Source organism: Gekko japonicus, unplaced genomic scaffold, assembly GCF_001447785.1.
Source record: "Gekko japonicus isolate JY-2015 unplaced genomic scaffold, Gekko_japonicus_V1.1 scaffold1275, whole genome shotgun sequence".
Taxonomy (NCBI): Eukaryota; Metazoa; Chordata; class Lepidosauria; order Squamata; family Gekkonidae; genus Gekko; species Gekko japonicus.
Window position 1 is genome coordinate 158,322 of NW_015177051.1, and position 18,479 is coordinate 176,800.

The 18,479-nt window shown below is 39.6% G+C and overlaps 1 protein-coding gene across 1 annotated transcript in view; it reads left to right on the forward strand.

Annotated features, from left to right (window-relative positions):
• The window catches only part of MSH3 (mutS homolog 3), a 90,378-nt gene that overhangs the window by 17,318 nt on the left and 54,581 nt on the right, over positions 1-18,479 (forward strand). The window contains exons 7-10 of the mRNA XM_015428109.1: positions 3,665-3,693; positions 12,059-12,171; positions 15,314-15,428; positions 17,109-17,193. Coding sequence (XP_015283595.1) covers positions 3,665-3,693; positions 12,059-12,171; positions 15,314-15,428; positions 17,109-17,193 — 342 coding nt within the window. The remainder of the gene's footprint in view (positions 1-3,664; positions 3,694-12,058; positions 12,172-15,313; positions 15,429-17,108; positions 17,194-18,479) is intronic.

Sequence of the window (18,479 nt, forward strand, 5' to 3'; positions counted from 1 at the left end):
CAGGAATGGGAGGGAACCCTGTACTTTTACAGTACATTAAACAACAAACCCCCAGAGGTAGGCTATACCCTCTCGGGTTTTCAGAACAATATGCCACCAGAACCTCTTTTCACTAGTCCCTGCCTTTCCTAAGGGAGAGATTCCAAACCCTTAGTTGACATCTGGGACAGAACACCTTAGCAACTCATCTAGAGATGCATACTTTTACTCTCCAATGGTAGCGTATATGGTAAGCGTTGAGGCACAGGACTTAGACTTGGAAGTCAAGTTACAACATCAAAGCCAAGTTAGAAATAAGCAGGATTTTTATTTAATACAGAGCACAGCAACAGACTATAAAAGATTACCAAAATAACAAAAGGCTAGGGCTGTTCGCCTTAACTAAACATTAAAGATTCATAGTTACCCAGTTAGGAATATTCATCAGTCCAACATAGTCCAAGTACCAAGGCATTTTGAAGGGAAATCCCATTTTTGCACAGCCATGTGCTCCAAGTCACAAGCAACTCTTTGTCTCTCAAGAGGCAGCATTTCCAGGCGTCATAAAACAGATAATGACAAGAGGAGGAAGGGAGAGCTAAGAGAGCAAGAGCAAGAGAGCTCACTCCCATAGGAATCAAACAATTATAGTCCAATTCCAGTCATCAGCCAATTGCGAGTGGGCATGGGTGTATCCAATTGTTGGCTGTCATGGCTACAACATAGGATTGGCTAGAAGTTTGGAGCCCCTTCTGCAGTCAATTGACCTAGTTTCCAGGTACGTCATGGCCCACGTGACTAGTCTCATGTGGGCCAGAAAGTGTAGCCATGAGGTCTGGCTTTTGTCATGAAAGTGTGAAAGTATGTGGGTTTATGGCATGGCTATTGGGGCCATGTGGCCCCACCATTTGGCTTGAAACAGGAAACAAGACACAGCATGTTATCAGAAAGACCTCACAGGAGAAGGCATGTGGATATAGAAAGCAGAAAGCAATTTTTCTATACAGTCACCAACTAAGAAAATGGCTGGCGATTGTTGAACTGGATATACCAATTTATAATAGCGATTCAGTAATTATGAAGCACACTAAATGTGTCGTCATGTACTTCATCAGCGACCTCACCTAATTTCTTTTGCATATACAATAGTGTTATAACATCATAACATTGTAAAAAAAAAAAAAGGCTGGGTGTATCGTGAGGAGCAGCCTGGTTGCCACCATTTCAAAGGTACCCTGCTACTCTGATCCTATTTAGTCGCCAACTAAGAAAATGGCTAGCAAAAGATTCCCACAAAATCCTAATGAAATTAGTATTCCATTCACAATTGTGGAAGTGGAAGTGTTATTCAATCATTATGAATCATGCTAAATGTTAGCATTGCTTCACGTTTTGAGTTTCCATGATTATCCCACCAATTATATAATTCCATTATTTTTAGGTGTTTAAAAGACTGAATTGTCATGGAAAACACACTGGAAGCTATAGAGGAGGGGGGGGGGAATGAAGAAACAATACAAACACAAGGTGACCAAAGAAAGGGGGGGAAGGAATTTCATGGATGGGTAATTGCATGGAGAAGGCTACATGAAACCTTGCTGCCTGAAAAAAAATGTGTTGTAACACAATCAGCATTACACAATGAATGAATGAATGAATGAACATCACACTTTAAAAATTAGTGGATTGTTTGGGACAACCATGGGGCGGGGGGGAGGATGAACACATGACACTGATGAGACAAAAAGGCAGTGGGAAGCAAAATTAAAAATGGGGAATTCCTCACTAGAAAACAGTGAGTTCAGATCTGAAGGGGGGGAAATCACAGAAAAAGTGGATTCAGAAAACACGTGGTAATGTGGCCCTAAATAGGGATCTACTCCCAGAGTGGCAAAAAGCTGTGGATAAAGTTTTACAAACTTTGATTATTTAAGAACGCTGATGTGGACATTTGCACTTGTGTGGAAATGGTCTGAAACAATCAGCAGGCTCTTCCTGTTGACACTGCAACACCCCCCCTTCTTTCTGTTACAGCTATAAAGGAAACCATACATACACTGCCAGCTTTATTGTACTTTTTGTTATAATAGATTTTTATTGATTTTCCAAAAATGCAAATGAAATGAGAGTAATATCTTGTGATACATAAATCTCTCCCTTAAAACATAGAACAGAAAGTTTAACCAATAACCTAATAATATTTGCAGCTACAAGTATCAGATAATACATATATGATTTCATTTAGAAATTATCTGAACATTCTAGTATTAGTATCATTTAGTAATATAGATTCAAAGGCTCTTACTATAAAGTTTCATATTTTCTTAATCTTTTCTTATCTTTAATAAAGTCCTCCCTCTCCTATTTTTCCTTATAGGTTCAATTTTCCCTGTAAAACAGATATACCAATTTTTTCCCCTGAAGTATTGCCTTATTTTTAATACAAATAAAGATAAATGCTCCTTCTTTGTAATTCACCTACAAATCTATCTTATCCACTATTTTACTAAAAATCCTTACATTGTCATCTCTCTCAATTGATTTCTTAACAAAACAAGCAATTCTGTTTAGTTAGATTTTAATAAGAACTCCCTAGAGCATTCTTATATGGAGAGAGGCTAGATTTTCTTAATAGCCTCAAAGAGCCACTGCTAGTCTGAGTAGATGATGTTGACTTTGACGGGACCTAGGCCAATGCTTCTCTCTTTTGTTTGTCAGAATTATGTTTATTTATTTATGCAATTTTGCTGGTATGTGAATATAAAAAAACTTGCCCATGTCTAACACTTCCCCATTAAGCTGCAAATTCCTTCCTAGCGTTTGCTAATTTGTTGAAATACAACTTCATCCTGTCCCTAGATGGGTATGAAACATCCACAACCTATCTTCATCAGGTTGATGTCTTTCATAGATGCTAAATCTGAGTTACCTTCCTTTTCATTATTCCTTTTGATTGATCTGTCTCGTCTCTTTGTCTCTTCCCAGGCCTTAATAGCAGTGAGACGCCAGGCCTTAATAGCAGTGAGATTTCAATTCCCCTATTAACTGAAATAATTTCACTCAAAGTTGCACTGGCAACATTATTACCATAGAAAAAGACTATGGTATGGAAACAGTTTATAGCATTCCAGAGATCCATAGGCAGGCATTGCACTAGTGTACTAATGTTGTATATGTAACAGCACTATAGATTTCAAGGCCCAGAGAAAAAAATGGGAAAATTAGGAAGAATTTTTTTCTTGTTTTTAATTCAAGGATAGTTTTTAAAATTTTCTGATGAAACAATTGGAAAAGTTGGGAAACACTAAAAAACCTCCTGTAAAATATGTTCACTTTTGGAATGAGTGGAATGCTTTTTAAGACATGGTTTTATTTATTTCGAATTTATAGTATGAAGATTATTGTGTAAGAGAGTCTACACGTTAGATAACAATTCCTGCTTATATTGTAGACATCTGTAATGTATTTTCAAGCATATATTTATCGCTTAACTATAACTAATTTTGTCCACAGCTAATATACATAATAACAGCTAGTGTATATAATACACCATCAAATAGCTGAGTATCTGCATCCATATATGCTACTAGCCATGCCATGGCTGGATGTGACTGTTTCTGTCCAAATAACACATTTTCGTTTCTGTACTAAAATTTGTGTTTTATTCTTAACTTCTTTCATTCAGATAGTAAAAAGTAAGATATATATGCTAAGGTAGTATAGCATGCAGCATCTCTCACATATACATATATTTGGTGTATTAACTATTTTGTTTATGGTGATCCAAGGCATTTGTGATTTAAAATGTCATAAGTATGCCAAATAGTACCATGTTAAATAAATTACTGAGGATACAAATTAAAACAGTAAAGTGGGGTTGATTTAAAAAGTATTACATAGATTTGAATTTTCCACTAAATTCCACCCCAGTGGGATTTCCCCCACAATGGCTCCAAAATTACCTGAAATTTTACAGCTCTAAGTAACACAGTTCAAGTTGACAATACTGGGCACATGAAAGATCATATAGAGAAGATCTTCTTACCTACCAGCATCATGTTTAAATTAAGCCCTATTTATGTACTTTTCAAACAAAAACGTTCTGGACAGCAGTTAGTTGCTGTGAGATTAAATGTGCTCCCCATTTTACCAAGGCTCCAGGACAAATCAATCTCTTTGTAATTTTTTCCTGAAATGGAATTAACAGATTCATTTTCTGTAGATGTTAATGAGCATGCAACAGTTGATATTCTACCTTAATGCAGCAATCACAGCAATCAACTCTCTGCCTTTTTGATATTGAACTGCCTTTTCTAAATATAGAGTTGCTGCTGTTTATTTAATCGACTTATATAGGTACTAGGAATAAGGCCCGATGTGGAAATAAATACAGTGAGCTCTAGAAAGAGGCTCTGGGTGAGTGCCCGACCTTGGACACTCAGCATCAATTTGCTGTGCTGACCTCAGCAGGGTATAATGACACAGAGTCCACTGTTTTCTCCAGGGGAACTGATCTCTGCTATCTGAAGAGCAGTTGTAATTCTGAGTGGTCTCCAGCCCTCACCTGGAGATTGGCAATAATGGTTCCCCAGGAGGAAATGGCTGGTTTGGTGGAGTGGAAAATTAGAATAAAGCTGAAGAAAAACATCAAAACATAGTGCCAAAATATGATCTAAGTAACATTCCTGAAATATTTAAAGACCACGTGAAGAATAGATTAGCATCACTAAGGCCCCGGTCACACGGGCAGGAAACTGCAGAGGAGAAGCGTGGCTGTTTGCCCTGGGGCAAACTACTGCGCAGTTATGTGATCAGACCTCCTGTGGAGGTACCGTGGAGGTTCCATGGCAAGGGAGAGGTACCGATCACAGGACAAGCCGGCGCACAACGAAGAAGCGCGCGCCGCGGCAAACTGTTTTTTATTTTTGTGTACATGACAAATGCGCATGCTCCGTTGGGTGCGCATGCGCATCCACAGAGACTTGGACAAAAAAAACACACCTTATTTGCAAGGGGACATGGGCGGGCACCGGATGCCACCGGAAACGCGATCAGACGCCCGCCCTTGCCCCGCAGTTTCCGGAAACTAGTACCTCCAAGGTACTAGTTTTTTGCCACGCAGTTTCGGCTGGAAGCCTCGGTTGAGCCACGGGAGTGCTACGCTTCCCAGATGTGCTGGTGAGATCGCGCCCGGAAACTCCGGCTGTTTTCCGTCTCACTTGTGTGGCTTCTGTTACGTGTGACCGCAGCCTAAGTTAAACTGAACATGAACCAGAAGAACTATAGGTTGGAAATGGAGATATTATCAAGGACTATTCCTGTAGCTGAAAGAAATGAAAAGCCTGATGGCTGACTGATGAAACTCTTAAAATTGCTAAGGATTGACAAGAAGCAAAAGTAAAAGGTGACATAAATAGAATCAGAAGTCAGATTACTGGCAACTGGCATGTGGAGAGAAAGAGAACTGTTATAACAACCAGTGTAAATATATAGAAGAGAACGACAAAAAAGGAAAAACAAGACTTTTTGACAAGATCCGAGAAAAGCACAGTTAGGCAAGCTGAAAGATAAACATATAAAACCACTACTGAACAGGGTAAAATAAAGGAAAGATGGGAACTATACAGAAGAAATGAAATGAAGACAGATTCCTCCCAAGAAGAATCTTTTGAAGAAGAACCTATAGTTTTAGAAAGTGAATTGAAAACTGCACTGGGAACAATAGGGAGAAATAAATCCCCAGGAGTAGATGGGATATCAGTAGAGCTATTCCAAACCATAGAAATGAAGTCCATCAAAATCTTAGCAAAAATACACCAACAAATATGAAAAACAAAACAATGGCTCACATACTGGAAATGCTCAATCTACATTCCAATTCTGGAAAAAGGAGATGTCAAAGACTGTAGCAACTATTGACCCATTGCATTAATTTCTGATGTGAGTAAACTGATGCTCAAAATCTTACAACAAAGACTGTTATCATATATGGAATGAGAAATGCCAGATGTTCAAGCTAGATTCAGAAAAGGATGAGGCATATTGATCATATTGTGAGTTTACATTGGTTACTGGAGTATACAAGGGAATTTCAGAAGAAAGTCAGCTTGTGTTTCATAGATTACAGCAATGCTTTTGACTGTGCAGATCATGAAAAGTTATGGGCCATTTTAAACAAAATGAGTGGGCCACAACATCTGATCGTTTTGCACAACCTGGACTCTGCACAAGAGGCCACTGTTAGGATAGAATATAGAGAAACAGAATGGTTTCCAATTGGCTAGCTCATCAATCTGTATGCAGCATTTATCATAGGAAAGGTGGATTAGATTTCTGAAGGAGTGAAAATGGTGGAAGGACATTAACAATTTGAATAGTGAAGACTTGAAGACTCCTGATGAATGTCGAATCAGAAATGCTAAAGCAGGATTACTGCTGAACATCGAGACGACAAAAGTAATGACTACTTTGAAATTGCACACCTTTAAGGCTGACAATGAAAACACTGAAATTGTTCAAGATTTTCTGTTTTACTTGTCTCCATCACCAACCAAAAGGGGGACTGTATCCAAGAAATCAGAAGGAAATTGAGACTGGGAGGGGCAACCATGAAAGAGCTAGAAAAGATTCTTAAGTGTAAGGATGTGTCACTGGCAACCACAATCAAGGGCTGTTCCACATTCTCATTTTACTCCTTGTTAAGTTCCTGTTTCTTCAGGTTTCCCCCCCTATTCTGCATGTGTTTTCCTTCTTCTGGTGGTTGATTCGACATTGCACAGGTTTTTCCCCAGTTTGTTTCCCTGCAGTTTAAATCTGCAGTTCCCTTTAGAGTTTACTCACCACGTCGTGGCGTGGAGAAGGCATTTAAAGGGACCACATCCCATTAAATGCTTTTTTCTCTCCATTGGAAACATGGAGAGAATGTGAGATTTGGTGCCTCTACCTTAAACAACAGCCCCCCCCCCGAGCACCAGATACCCCCAGTTCGGTTCTCCATTATAGCCTATGCGGACCATTGACTATAATGGTCCACATAGGGTATAATGGAGAAACCCCAGATGCCCCCAGATCAATTCTCCATTATAGCCTATGGGGACCATTGACTATAATGGTCCCCATAGGGTATAATGGAGCCAGAAAAAATTGGCAATCCTGAATATTTCCTGAATCCCAATACCATACCAATATTAGGATTTGGTAATATCAGTATTTTTCAAGTTCAATATACCTGAACCCAGAAAATACCAATTTTCTTTTGTGCACACCCCTAGCCATGGCCTTCAGTTTGCAAGACCTGAGAGAGGCTGTTAATGAGAGGATGTTTTTAAGGTCATTATTTCATAGGATCACCATAATTCAGAAGTGACTTCAGGGCAGTTAATATACACACACACCACTGCAGCTCAAAGCATAATTTATTTAGTTCAAGTGTGAATTTTATAACAGTAGCTGACACAGGTAATGCAAGAACAGGGAGATCTGATTGAAAGTAGATAGTCTTGGGGGCATTTTCAAGTGTTGTTTTTCTCCCCTGGGATTGTATCCTGGAAAAGATTGACAGTGACATTAGACCTTCATGAGCTTTTGAGGTTTCTTAGGGGAAAGTGAATAACCAAGTTGAAAAATTCAGTATTTATTTGGACTCCCTAAAAGCAACAGGTTTAGTGGTGGTTTGCATATGCCCACTTCTGATAATCTGTGTATTCAAACTCTGTGGGTGGGAGCAATTCTAAGCAGGTCTACTTGGAAATAAGTCCTGATTTATTCCATGTTTTTAGGATTGCAGGCTGAAACATTAATTCATAACTTATTAATGGCACAATTTTAGCCTAATTTCCCTTTCACTGTTTTGTGACCCTTTTTTTCTTACTTGCCTAGTGTTCTCTTATACAGAGGCATTGGGTTAAATAGGGTTTTACAGCCAGTAAAGAATTAATTCTGCATTTGGAATAGTGAAATGTTTTAAACAGTTTCCAGATACTGTATTAAACAACAAGTAGTTATTAGATGTTTTGTTTTATGCACAATGCACGTCATTTTAATAGGAACTAGTGTTTACTTTAAAAGAGAGAACATGACGTTTTCTGGGCTTGAGCCTCTGACAGATGGTGGCTAGACTTTTTCACTTTCTAGTAACTGTTCTAAAGAAGCGTTAATAGATCAACTTTCAAGGCTTAAATGCATGCAAAATTCTGGTCAATCAAAGCAAAATTGCTTTTTAAAAATTATCGACTACTAATGCTGTAGAAACATTTCACCACTAGAGGATCCTGTAGTACTTTGTATTTGATAGTGGATCCCATAATGTTGCTACCTTTTCTCCTATATTTTGTGGGCATGATTAAGCCAGAAACTGGCATATATAAGTATTATTGGTTAAAATATGAATTTAACCATTCCACTTTTAAATGTCCATCTGTTATGTGTATTAAGTGTAACCATTTCCCCCCAGTATTTCTCAAAATGTCATAAAGCTGAAAGTGTGTTTCATGCGTCACTATATCCAACCTTACAAAACCGTAATGTTTCCTTCACTAATTCATATCCTGCAGTTATTAGCCTTCTGGTCTTCAAAATTTCTTAAAGTAATATGACTAAAAGCCAACTAAAACAATAAATAAATGGTGTCACAAAATAGTTGTATAGTAAAAGGTTTATCACTTGCCCAGAATGACTTGCACATCTCTCTCCTTGCGAACTTGGACAGTTTGCACCTGAGTGGGGTCAGGTGGCACCTGTCGTAGTCACTTAGTTGTGAGATGGCCAAATCACTTGGTTGCCAAAGGTGAATGACTCCAGCGTTGGCTGCCTGAGGCACACAGCTCATACTGGAGTCTGTTGACTGGTGTGCAGCCCTGTAAGTCGAACAGCAGTGCCCACTTGAGTGACTTAGTGGCTGTGTGGCTGAGTGACTTGAGCAGTACATGCTGCAGCCTCTTGGCCACCGAAGCCTCTTGGCCAGCATGCTGGTTAACCAAACTTTACAGTTAACCAGGTGCCAATTTAAAAAGTTTTTACTGTTTCTGATTTGAGACATACCACAGGTGAACAGGACTCTTGAGAGTCCCTTGGACTGCAAGAAGATCAAATCAGTCAATCCTAAAAGAAATCAACCCTGACTGTTCCCTGGAAGGCCAGATAATGAAACTGAAGCTCAAATACTTTGGCCACCAAATGAGAAGGGAGCACTCACTTGAGAAGACCCTGATGCTGGGAAAGATTGAAGGTCAAAGAAAACGGGGATGGCAAAGGATGAGATGATTAGACAGTGTCATAGATGCAACGAACATGAAGTTGAGCCAACTTCAGAGGACAGTGGAAGACAGGAGGGCCTGGCGTGATCTGGTCCATGGGGTCGCAAAGAGTCGGACTCGACTGTGCGACTGAACAACAACAACAGGTGAACCTTTTTCCTGTTAGATAAAAGGCCCCTTTTACTGTATGAGAGCAGTCCAGCATTCAGTGTGAGATACATTCCAAACTAGGTCTAGTCTTTTTTAAGGAGTTCAGTTCTGTATACCTGAAGGTTAAAAGAAATAAAGTCAAGCTACATTATGGTACCTGTTGTTCTGGCAGGAATGAGGCATTTGTGCTCCTGGCAACAGCAGATTTATGAGGAAGTTGTTTACATTCAGGCAGAAATTGCCCTGAGAATATTATGTGTGCACATACACATCCATTAAGGTTTGCCCCTGGGGTTTGGACATTTTATTGGTTGTCACTTGAATAGAACTGGCTGGTGCATAGTTAAATGAGACTGCTGTTACAATCAGTTACCTATTCTGTAGTCACTTTGTTATTTGATGGTTCATATAACCAGCTCATCTATACCCCTACTACTTTATATGAATGGTACTAAATCTACTTAAGGAACTAATCTTTTTTTTAAATTGGAGGATAGCAGTTTCACCATTTTTGTTTCTGTTCAGATTTTCAGTTCTAATTATATAAAATTTGCTGACCTCATAGATAAATCCTGTCCCACAGAATTCTTTTCTAATTCAATCTTTTCTTAAAACACATAGGCAAATGTGTGAGACCTTCAAGTTTCTCAGTTCCTCAAACTCAGCCAAAGGCTTGCTTATTTTAACTAGAATAAGCTGAGTATTTCATGATTTACTAACTGTGACTCTTCCAAGTGAGATGAAGGAATAGGACATTAGCTCCTAGCAAAAAGTTGCTCTAAGCATGCTTCCTTTGTGGAACTGCTTTCAGAAGCCTTTCTTGTTTTGTTTGGTTTCCTACATCGGGGGGGGGGGCTGTTACCCAGTGGTAGAGGATCTGCTAGGCACACAAAAGGTCCCAGGTTCAGTATCTGGTATCTCCAATGTACGACCTGTAGCTGGAGGCTTCTGCTGGTCAGTGTAAGACCTGTAGCTGGAGGCTTCTGCCAGTCCTAAGAAGACAATACTGACCCTAATGGACCAAGGGTCTAATTTGTATAAGTCAGCTTTCTATGTTCACGAGAAGCTTCTGCAACTTAAGAGTTTCTTTTGCTCTCCATCAAGTTAATCACTGTCATAGTAAATTCCAAGCTCTTTTCTTCAACAAATATTTTTTTGAAGGTACTTTGTTCTTTTTTCTGATTTTTTCCATTCTTACTAGTTTATTTCTCACTTTTGTGTCCAGCATCTCTCTTATAACTGCATTTCCATGGTGATTTATGTAGATGCTTTATATTAGTCAAAACAGTTCTTAACACTTGTGTTTTATTTAAAAACCCATTAATTTCATTTACATTTGTACATTCTGTAATAACCCTATTATAATATTAGGACAACTATCTGTTAAAGATAGCATCCTTTATTTTAGAGGACTGAAATAGTCTACTTTCTTAAGAACTCTTTAATTGTATATGATCTGGACTCACCAACTTTTCATTCCTTTTGGCACTGGGACACCCAGTGTTACTAGAAGAATTGCATATTCACTGTGGGGTAGTTTTTCTTTGTGGTCTGTAAATTTTATAGACTATTTTGTTTAATACAATTAATTTACAGTAATTAGGGATAGTCCAAATGATCCGTGTTTGTGTGCCTGCAAGAACTGCTTGTGTGATTAAGGTTTATCTTCAGGAGGTGCTGCAAGGCCTGCCTGTTTGTCAGGGCATTTGAGGGAGTCCAAAGTGGCAGGCATCTTTTAAGGGGAGGAAGAGGGAGAGCTTTGGGGTTTGTTATTTAATTTTGCTTTTGAACTAAATAATGGTTTTTAGCTATTATTGTAAGTAGCCTTGAACCATGAGGAAAAGCGGGATATATATGTTTTAACAACTCAAATAAATAAATCAATAAATAAAATTCTTTACATGATGCAGCTCTGGCAAACCAAATCACAAGATAGGTTTTTAAACTGAACAGGTATTTTAGGATGCTGCTATAGAGATGCTCCTCAGTAAAAAGGTGGGTGCGACTTGACACTAAAATAAGTTGTCACTGTGAATCCATACAGGACTGGAGGCTGTTGAATTGCAAAGTGTTTCCATCAATCTCTGCATTGAGGAAAGTTCATACTTTTAAGAGCCAGCTCAAGTTCATGTGTGGAATGGGTTTTTATTGATCTGTTTGAAATGAAGAGGTATTCTTATTTACAAATATTCTTTACTATTTTTTAATATTTAAATTTTTAATTGGCAATAATAGTTTCAAAATACAACAGTTAGATAAGACAGTTTATAAACAATGTTGAGAAAGAACTTTTTTCGACATATATGACATCATTAACATGTAGAATAACTTAACAACTTTGAAGTTAGCTGGAATACTAAGATTTGGAAGCTATTAAAAATAGAAACTTAACATTAAAGAACAATTTCTGTGCTAAAACACTCGTGAATGAACCAAAGTGGGAGCCGGAGGAAGGCTTGGCTTTGGTAGTGTATTTGTCAGTAATGCTTTCCATTATATACTGGTCCCATAGCTTACAAAACCATGTCTGCGTATTAGGTGCTTTGTCATTCTTCCAATGTGAGGCAATAGATGTTCTTGCTGCATAAAGCATTGTTGCAAGTGTGCTCTTATAATGATGTTCTTTACCATTTTTCATGGGAGCAGAATAAGTTTGATTTTTTTTCTTTTTACAGGTTACATGATGATAGAATTCGAGTAGAAAAAATGGAAAACAAGCATTTTGAATACAGCAGTGCTTTCCAGCTGATTACAGATTTTTATGGTAGTCAAGAACATGATAGCACAGGTACCTAATTCAGAAACACATTGAGATTCATCTGATCAGCTTTTATGTGCGTTAAGCTTATTATTTTACAAAATTTGCTTTACCATGTCATGTTTTTGGCTTTTTGTAATTTAAAAGTGGAGTAAAATATTCTGCAATAATACTTATTAAGGTGTTTTAGTGTTGTGGAATGAGAACATAAGGATAGCCTGCTGGATCAGATCAGTCATCCATCTAATCCAACATCCTGTTTCACACAGTGTCCAGCTGGTTGCCCTGAAGGGCAAACAGGAAGTAGAGTGCATCCACCACTGCTGTCTCCCAGCACTGGAATTTAGGGATTGGCTGCCTCTGGATATAGAGGTGTCCTACAGTAGGTAGCCATTGATGGACCTCTCCTCCCTGACTCTAAGCCCTTTTTAAAGCTATTTAAAAAGCCCTATTTAAAGGCTATAACTACCTCCCTTGGCAGTGAATTCCAAGGTTTCATTACTTGTTGAGTAAAGAAATATTTCCTTTTGTCTGTTCGGAACCTATTGAAGAAGAAGAAGAAGAAGAGAAGAAGAGATTGGATTTATACCCCGCCCTTCACTTGGAGTCTCAGAGCGGCTTACAAACTCCTTTCCCTTCCCCTCCCCACAACAGACACCCTGTGAGGTGGGTGGGGCTGAGAGAGCTCTGACACAAACTGCTCTTTCTCAAGGACAGCTGTGCCAGAGCTTGTGACTGACCCAAGGTCACATCAGCAGGTGCAAGTGGAGGAGTGGGGAATCAAACCGGGTTCTCCCAGATTAGAGTCCGCACACTTAACCACTACACCAAACTGGCTCTCAATTGGCCATTCTCTTATCAATGCCTTTCCTACGTCCTGGCATTCAGGTTGCCTTTTCACCTCTGAGTCTTTTGTCTGTCATTGAGTTTTCCACAACAACCCCAAAATCTCTTTCACTCTCATTCTCAGCCAGTTGAGATATATTTAAAAATTCTCAGACAGCACATATTTAAAAATTGTGAGTTTTTGTTCCAGTATGAATGTACCTTACACTTACCACATTGAACTTCATTTGCCATGTAGTTGCCCATTCACCCTATTTAGAGATCTCCTCTTGTAGCTCTTCAAATCTGCACTCTTCAGACCCATGCTTCATGGGATATAGGTAGTTTACGTGTAAAAACAGCTCCAGAGGGTATTCCCAGTGCTCAAACTGCAATATGTTATGTTGAATCCTGACTAGGGATGTGCATTCAGCTATAGCTGAACCGAAACAATACCCAAAAAATACCTTGTCAGTATTTTTCGGGTATCACATAAGCCAAATACAGATCAGAGATCTCGGGGAGGGAAAGAAAGGCATTTCAAACATGCCTGCCCTTTGTTTCCCCAGCCTGCCCGCCATGGTGGACAGGCTGGGAAAGGGAAGGGCAGGCATGCAAACATACCCCCTTCCTTCCCTGAGCCTCTCTGTTTTCGCGGAGAAACTCAGGGAAGGGGGGCTTGTTTAAATGCCTTTCTTTCCCTTTCCCAGATCAGGGAGGGGAAAGAAAGGCATTTTAAACATGCCTGGGTTCCCTGCCTGATCTTCTCCAGGTGCCCCGCAGCCTTGGGGAACCTGGAGAAGTTCAGGCAGGGAGCCCAGGCATGTTTGCAGGCATGCAAACATGCTCCCTTCCTTCCCTGATCCTCTCTACTTTTGCAGAGAAACTCAGGGAAGTGGGGGGGGGCATGCTTAAATGCCTTTCTTTCCCTTCTCCAGATTGGGAAGGGAAAGAAAGGCATTTTAAGCATGCCTGGGTTCCCTGCCTTATCTTCTCCACATAAGCTGAATACAGATCAGAGATCTCGGGGAGGGAAAGGCATTTTAAACATGCCTGCACTTTGCTTCCCCAGCCTGCCTGCCGCAGTGGACAGAAAGGGAAGGGCAGGCATGCACACATGCCCCCTTCTTTCCCTGAGCCTCTCTGCTTTTGCAGAGAAACTCGGGGAAGTGGGGGGGGCATGCTTAAATGCCTTTCTTTCCCTTCCCTGGATCGGGGAGGGAAAGAAGGGCATTTTAAACATGCCTGGGTTCCCTGCCTGCCCTTCTCCAGCTAGGACATGTCAGCTAGAGAAGGGAAGGCAGAGAGCCCAGACTTTCCCTTGTCAATTTCACTCACAGCTGATTGGTGGGGAGTGAAATTGACAGGGAAATCTGTAGGGGCTACCAGAGGGAAGGAAGGCATTTTAACATGTCTCCTTTCCCTCTGGTGGTGTAAATCAGACCCGAAAATATTCGGCAATACTGAATATTTCCACAGTCCGAATACCTTACTGGTATTGGACAGGGGAAATTTGGCATTTACCAATATTTTTGGGGTTTGATTTACCTGAAGCCGATAAACACTCGTCGGTTTTTTTTGTTTTTGCACACCCCTAATCATGACAGGGGCAAGTAGAATTCTGCTTGTGGAATATGGATTTCCTTCTGTCGTAAACTTCCCCCAACCCCCAAAACAATTTCTGAAGATTGGCAGGATATAGCATGGTGTTTGCAGTTGAAGACTAGAATCCATGTAAATTTAAGTTCAGACATCTTCCATTTGAGCAAGAGACTCATACTTAACACATTTTTGAAGGATATGTGCTCTCTACTTCTCATTCACTGGAATGTACAAACCATTCTCCATACCAGAAGGCTACTTTCGTCTTCCATATCAATAACTTGTGGGCATGATATTGCCGTATATAACCAAAGGGAAAGTACTGGATTTTTAAATTTATTTTTCTGGAGCAACTCATACAATAGACTTGCAGATCAATGGAGCTGAAAAAATTGGTAACGTTCCTTGCCTAGTCATGCATTTTGTCCGAAATAAAAATACTGTGAACAAATTTATATTAGCTGTGTAAATTACAGAAATTGTAGGACTAGTGACTGTTACCCGTTCTTTGGATTAGCTATATACACATCACTGTAGGAGAGATGATTATTGCAGAATCCAAATGCGTGTTATCTAAAAGAAATATTTGCAGTAGAGGTGATTAGGATGCCAGTTTGGCAAGGAGGCATACATAGTGATATATAGTGCAGAAGGATAACAGTCTCTTGTACAAGCTAGATTTTATATCCTGTTGCAATAAAAGCTGCTGATATACAACTAAACAAATTAACGTTCTCTTTTTCAGGATCCCAAGCATTGTCTTTCATCTTAAACTTGGACAAGCCCGTGTTATGCTCCTTGGCTGCTGTGATTACTTATCTGAAAGAATTCAATTTAGAAAAAATACTGCATAACCCTCAGTAAGTAACTCTTATTTAAAATAACCTAAAAACAAACAAAACAGCCCTATTCTGGTTAAAAAATATTTGTTTCCTTTTAAATTGATTTTTATAATACCATCACTAGCTCTGGCAGTAAACTGATTGTCCTCTATGTGGCGAATGATATCTGCACAAGGATGGGGGGGTTTCCCCCTTTGGAAAGACAGACTCCTGGGTCTGCAGAAAAATTGATTTGTAAATTAATCAAAACTAAAAAAAAATCTTAAAGAACTAGGTTGATTTTCAGAAGGGGAAGAATGTGAAAGCAGCTGAGTATCAGCTGAAGAAAAAGGAGAGAGAGAGAGGAAATCTTCCTGTTCAATAGATTAGAATCCTGAAGAAGGAGACTTTGAGGGATGGATTTTCAAATTGCTTATATGTTTGGGTGATTTCTCACAGCCACTCAGCCTGTCACTAACCAGTGGGGGACCCGCGAGGTTCCATGAAAGGGAATTCTTCCCCACATTCCCACTATGGCTTCCTTCCCTTGCTGTCATCATCCCCCTCCCAAAAAGTGGAAATTTACAGTGGAATCAAAGCCTGTTTGTAACCAGTATGTCACAAATCAAGGCAACAGAATTTACGAACAGGCTGCTTGCTTTAGGAATGTCATCTAAATTAGTTTGTTAACAGAATATGGACCGCATAAGTGCTGAAATATAAAAGAAAATGCTTCAAAAAGAAAATGTGAGTTCTGTCTCTCTGTCAGAGTAAGCCTAAATTGTTAATCTGAACAAATGTGCCCAACAGTAAGTAAGCAGGAGTTCATTGATCGTATGTGACATAGAATAGGTGAAGTGTGGTTGTCCACGAAAGGCTTTTCAGAAGACAAATACAATATGCAAGGTCTTGGGGGACAGTGTGGCATGTTTCAAATGACATGTCAGATTAACCACAGGCTCCCCCCCCCTTGTCTGTGATGTGCTAAATTGAATAATCTGGATTCATATTTAAGCATGTAACACTATAAATTGGATTACGTTGGCTAACTTGTAATGGATATATAAGTAGAAAAGAGGTGGCCTTTGTGTAGGATTCAAATACTTGCAGTAGGTGGAGTGCAATTGGCATTTAAAGAGACACTGTTTGAAAAGCAGGTTGGTGCAGCAGCCAAGAATGCTGTCTATCGGCTGCATTTGATTCACTCACTCCTTTCTTAGACTCAGTTGATCTGGCCACACTGATCCATGCATTTGTAAACTTGCAGTTGGATTACTGTAATGTGCTGTGCTTCGGGATGCCCTTGAAGACAATCCATACAATGCAGCTGATTCAGAATGTGGCAGCCCCATTGGAAAAACATCTCACCTATCTTAAAACAGCTACATTGGCTGCCAGTTTGTTTCCAAGTCCAATTCAAGCTTCTGGTTAGGGTCTTTGCTGGTGAGAGCCAGCCCCCTCCTCTCCCCACCCCATTCCTGATGCTGTGGTGCAAAAGGCACCTCACTAAAGTGCAAGGTGTCTTATTTTGTAATTTTATGGCAAATGTAAACATGATCTCCTTTTATGTAGGAGAAAATTGTGTGTTAAAATTATTCTCCTGCATTTGCTCGATGTTCTGTTTCTAGGAACAAGCAATCACCATAGTTATTAATGTACCACCGTGGAAGCCGTTTATGTCTTTGCTATGAATTACTGTTGGTTTCATTTTTCTTTCAGTAATTTTAAGAAGTTATCAAGTGAAGCTGAATACATGACACTTAATGGAACTACACTAAAAAATCTAGAAATCCTACAGAACCAAGTAAGAGAATATAGAAAATCCTGTGCATTTGTTAGCTGTGTTGGGAGAAATTCATGCAAGGGATGGAAAGAAGAATGCAGGATGCTTTTAAACAACAGCTGAGTGATGGGATAATGTTATTTCAACACAGGATCAGTATTTTTAACAATTTAGGCTTAGTGATGTTTTCCATCTATTTATCTGGAATGAAACTTATGCTGGTAAGGCATGTACCTTCTTAAATTTCACCACCCTTTTAAAACAATGGATGCTTGGTCAGCTGCTTTCTGATCTCTCTGTTATCAAACCATTTAGACATAGTATTCACCTCAATATTAAATTCATTATACATGTGAATGAAAAATAGCCTGGGTGGCATTTGCAGGAAAAATTTGGTGGGCTAGAAGGGAACTTAAATTCTGCAAAGGTTCCTCTCCCACCAGTACACGCACAACTAGTTTTAGTCAGATTTTCCCCCAGCTAAGTTCTTATCTTGGAAGTAAATCTAGGTGGGGGATTGTTTACAAGGAAGGATTTTTGATGATGATTAAGCGACCTCAGTCCTTGCCTGCCAGTTCCCTCTACACATTTCTTCTACTCATACATTCAGGTTACCTAAGCAAACGCAGGTTTAGTAGCACACACATGAGAAGGTAATATATATTTCCACTCACAGAAGGTACAAAGACATCCACCTACCTTCATATCAGATCATTTCTATGTTCAGAATGATGCTGACATCGTTTAATAGCAGCAGAGCCAATGGCTGCCATGGGAATGGGGCAGGGGAAACAGCTGCCGTATAGGAAGGATGGAGAAAGTCAGATTTTCCCATTGATGCAGCAGCCATCTGGGCTTTACTGTGATCATTCCCAAAACTTACTCTGGCAGAAAGTTTGAAAAAGATGGGGAAAAGCCAGGGAAATCTCAGGAGGTGCACAGATGTACCACAATGCTGTGGAGGAGAACTGAACATAGGACAAAAAACCTCTGTGGAAATGGCCCTTTTCCATCTTTCCCCCACTTTGTTGCAGTCTTTCCCAAAACATGGTTTGGTAAGATCTTTTTTGGAAGGTCACAACATCTTTGGATGCTGTGTAAACAGGAAGGTGGTCGTTTTTGCAGATCCCATCCACATTGGCATCGTATTCATTGCCTCAGCCCTCACAGTCACCCCACCCCCCCGACTCTTACGGGCTTGTTTTTTTAAGAAAATCATAATTGACAGACTGCTGTAGCACAATAGCATTATAATGGTCTAATGCTACAATGCACTAGTTCCCAGCTTTAATTTACAAAAGTCTCTA